We start from the raw sequence: 4,828 nt of genomic DNA on the forward strand, positions 1-4,828 counted from the left end.
ATGGCTCTAGACATAGCTGGGTTGGTAGGACTGTTGGTCTTCTATGCTCTGATTCTGGCAATGGGCATCTGGGCCTCTAAGAAATCCAGAAAGGAGGAGAAGAAATGTGAGGGCTCCAGGACTCAAGTCACCATAATAGGGGGACGTAACATCAGTATTTGGATTGGAGTCTTCACAATGACAGGTAAGGAAATCTAAGTTGTGTTTGTTTGCCTGTGCATGTGGTGATCTGAATGAGATTCCAAAGAATGTTGAATTAAATACCTACTGTGATGGTGATTAATAGCATTATACAATATTTGTGTGTGTGTGTGTGTGTGTGTGTGTGTGTGTGTGTGTGTGTGTGTGTGCGTGTGCGTGTGTGTGTGTGTGTGTGTGCGGTGCGTGCGTGCGTGTGTTCGATCAGCTACCTGGGTTGGAGGAGGCTACATTTTGGGAACTGCCGAAGCTGTCTACACTCCCTCTCGTGGTCTTATCTGGGCCTTAGCACCCATTGCCTATTTATTCAACTTCATCATAGGTAAGAAACATGATATGTCTGTTCATTCCAAATTCAATGAAAAGCATCCTGACATTTACATTATTCTATTGACGTATATTCAAACTGGCATTTGGGTGGAGGTCACAAAAATGTCACAAACTATTTCACAACCTGATCTTCGCATGACGTAGTGCTCTGATTGGAGTGTTTATTGCGCAGTTTACTATGAAACCCGTCAGATCCTGTCCGTCAGTGAGTCAGTCAGTCGGTCCATAACGCCTCAATGTCTATAGCTGACCTGTTCTGACATCACATTGTTGACGCTCCAAATATGAACAAGACAGCCTGTTCTGGCAATCATATATGGAGATCCCTGATGTCATCAATGTTACGCCCATATTTGGCAATGCCCATATATGGCCAAGACAGAATTAATTTCAAAATCAAGACTGCTGACCGTCATCACCTGGATATCCATATATGAAGATCACGACACTGACCTCATCGAACCCTGGATATCCATACATGGAGACAACTGGATCATCACCTAGATCTCCATATATGGATATCCAGGTGATGATAGTCAGCAGTCTGAATGAATTCTGTCTTGGCCATATGGAGCGTCCATATATGGGCATTGCGGTACCGGTCCCTCCAAGCAGCCCCCTTCCCGTCTCGCGTCCCGGCTGCATTCGCGCCTCCGCCTGCGCGGACTCTTTCAGAGCTGGTTGGTTGCAGGTCTGCTGGTTGCAGGTCTTTGATGTGCACACGTGTTTCAAATTAATTCTATTCTATTCTATTCTATTCTATTCTATTCTATTCTATTCATGCTTTGTCCCAACAGGAGGCTTGTTCTTTGCTAAACCAATGAGGTCACAGAGTTTTGTGACAATGATGGATCCTTTTCAGCGTCGTTATGGCAACATTATCACCACGATCCTTCTGCTTCCCATTCTGATATGTGACCTGCTTTGGGTGGCCTGGATCCTGGTAGCCTTGGGTCAGTGATCATTTGTGTTCTCTGAATACCAAGCTACAAGTGGTGTCTTCCATTAATCATCTTTTGTATTTATTAATAATGAGCTTAGCATATTAAGTCAAACTAGAGATACTCTTCCTTCCGAAACAGTGTGGGCTCGCTCGTACTATATTCTGCAGCGTGCTAACTGTCATGTGAAGCTCAACCAATACTCCAGCTAACACCACTCCCAGATTTTCCGCACCTCATTGGCTAAGGGCCCTGCCTTTGTACTGTCTGCGACGGAACTCGGTATATAAATAATGAAGATAACATACTGGTCTCGCCTTTCAGGCGAGCCCACAACGGTATATAGATTAATGAAGATAACATACTGGTCTCGCCTTTCAGGCGAGCCCACAACTACTAATCTTATTGACAACTCCGATGATCCCACAAAGTGTGAGGGCCCTATTTTGGCACACAAGTTACGCGATGCATTTGAGTGCAAACACGAGTGTACACCGCTACTGGGTGGTGTTACAGCTCTGAAATAGTCATCGTCATATAGTCATCATCAGCAGCCGCAAACTACCCTTTTTAGTGTGTTCGGCAACCATACGTTTGTGAATGAATGTTCTCCATTGACTTTAATTAAAAATAAACTTTTTTCCAAATATGGAGATGACTGACATCAAAACCTTGTGTCCCACGTTATATGAAATACTAGAACTTTCTACGAGTTACAGTTATGTGTGTGTGTGTGTGTGTGTGTGTGTGTGTGTGTGTGTGTGTGTGTGTGTGTGTGTGTGTGTGTGTGTGTGTGTGTGTGTGTGTGTGTGTGTGTGTGTGTGTGTGTGTGTGTGTGTGTGTGTGTGTGTGTGTGTGTGTGTGTGGGTGGGTGGGTGTGTGTTAATATTGAGGTAGACGAGTGCTGTGTGTCTGTGTGCGTGCGGCAACAGGCCTATAGTATTTATCGTTCATAACCTGATTGGGGGAGTTGGCTTCCTGGGAGTCACTGCTCTTGGCAAATTGAGCTTTTGTCTGTTGCTTTCATCCAAATCACTTTACAACGTTACATTCAACCATTCAAACACTGATGTATTGTGCATTTTCTACAGGCGGGACAGTCAGTGTGCTCCTTGATCTTCCTTCGTCCTACTCCATCATCGTGTCTGCAGCCGTTGCTGTCTCCTACACACTACTGGGAGGGTTTTATTCAGTTGCCTACACTGATGTCATCCAGCTCGTGATCATCTTCATCAGCATGGTGAATACTGCCTATTGCAAATATAGCCCCTGCCCATAACAGCCCTGGGGTTCAAATTCAGCTCATCAAGCGTGAGATCCTCACGTCAGGGACATGAGGGACGTCGTGTGAGGACGAGGATGTTACTTGAGCTTTTTTCCGTCTATAATTAAATGTATATTTCAATTAGTAGGCTATTATTGAACTATTAGTAGTTGGCCTAATTCAAGTATTTAAATGTTAAAATGTACGTATATTTTTCTATAATCTTTCTTTCTTTCTTTCTTTCTTTCTTTCTTTCTTTCTTTCTTGCCACCCTCCCTCCCTCCAGTGGATCTGTGTTCTCTTCCTGCTTCTCAACCCATTATCTAATGTCACACTTCCACCTTTACAACACCAGCCCTGGGTGGGTGAGCTGAAGATGGAGGATGCTGGAAAATGGATAGATGAATTACTCTCATTGGTTAGTTTTTGTTTTTTTTTAGTATACAGATCATTCTAAAAAATATATATATTTTGTAAAAGTACATTTTCTTGAAACTGTCATATATTTCTTGAAACTTTCACATGTTCTAGATACATTGCGCATTCAGTGAATTATTCCAAACCTTTTTTGTTAACGTTTTGAATGTCTATGGCATACAGCTCATGAATATCAAAAGTCCTAACCCTATATATATATATATATATATATATATCATACTATAAACGAGCAAATGTCCGTCCGTCCGTCCGTCCGTCCGTACGTCCGTCCGTCCGTCCGTCCCATCCAGTGATGTCATCGATGACACCGATGACATCATCAGTGATGTCATCGATGATGTCATCAGTGATGTCATATAATATCCAGTGATGTCATCAGTGATGTCATCAGTAATGCCATCGTCATATAATAGTTAGAAACCCAGTGATGTCATCAGTGATGTCATCAGTGATGTCATATAATAGATGGAAAACCAGTGATGCCATCAGTGATGTCATCGATGATGTCATATAATGGTTATAAACCCAATGATGTCATCAGTGATGTCATCAATGATGTCATATAATAGTTAGAAACCCAGTGATGTCATCAATGATGTCATATAATAGTTAGAAAACCAGTGATGTCATCAGTGATGTCATCAATGATGTCAATAATGGATATAACCCAATGATGTCATCAGTGATGTCATCGATGATAGTGATGTCATATAATATCCAGTGATGTCATCAGTGATGTCATCAATGATGTCATATAATAGTTAGAAACCCAGTGATATCTTTAGTGATGTCATACTATAAACGAGGAAGGTAACATGTTATTAGGTCGAATACCCTTTGGATCGACCACCAAACTCTAACCCAAACCCTAATCCTAACCTCAGTAAAACTATGCCTAACTCTAACCCTAACCCTAAACCTGACCTCAGTAACCGTGACGCGGGTGATTATCTAACCTGCCGGCGCTCGCGGGTGTTTATCTAACCTGCCGACGCTGTTCAACCCAACGGGAGTTTGACCTATGGGGCAGTGATGTCATCGATGATGTCATATAATGGTTCCCAATGATGTCATCAGTGATGTCATTAATGATGTCATATAATAGTTGGAAACCCAGTGATGTCATCAGTGATGTCATCAGTGATGTCATATAGTTAGAAAACCAGTGATGTCATCAGTGATGTCATCAGTAATGTCATATAATAGTTAGAAACCCAGTGATGTCATCAGTGATGTCATATAATAGTTAGAAAACCAGTGATGTCATCAGTGATGTCATCGATGATGTCACTAATGGTTATAACCCAATGATGTCATCAATGATGTCATATAATAGTTAGAAACCCAGTGATGTCATCAGTGATGTCATCAGTAATGTCATCAGTAATGTCATATAATGACAGAAATAGTTTACAGTCAATGATGTGATCAATGATGTCATCAGTGATGTCATCGATGATAGTGATATCATATAATATAAGATGTCACCAATGATGTCATATAATAGTTAGAAACCCAGTGATGTCATTAGTGATGTCATACTATAAACGAGGAAGGTAACATGTCATTAGGTTGAACACCCTTTGGATCAACCACCAAACTAACCCAAACCCTAATCCTAACCTCAGTAAAACTATGCCTAACCCTAAGCCTGACC

The 4,828-nt window shown here is 41.7% G+C and overlaps 1 protein-coding gene across 1 annotated transcript in view; it reads left to right on the plus strand.

Moving 5' to 3' along the window:
- LOC308290112 (high-affinity choline transporter 1-like) overlaps window positions 1-4,828 on the plus strand; it is a gene marked incomplete at both ends in the record, with an annotated part of 13,518 nt that continues 8,690 nt past the window's right edge. Inside the window, 3 exons of the mRNA XM_080731887.1 lie at window positions 1-184; window positions 2,561-2,709; window positions 3,020-3,151. Of these exons, the coding sequence (XP_080588013.1) occupies window positions 1-184; window positions 2,561-2,709; window positions 3,020-3,151 (465 nt within the window). The remainder of the gene's footprint in view (window positions 185-2,560; window positions 2,710-3,019; window positions 3,152-4,828) is intronic.

This window comes from Nannobrachium achirus, assembly GCF_963921795.1.
Source record: "Nannobrachium achirus genome assembly, chromosome: 8".
Lineage (NCBI taxonomy): Eukaryota > Metazoa > Chordata > Actinopteri > Myctophiformes > Myctophidae > Nannobrachium > Nannobrachium achirus.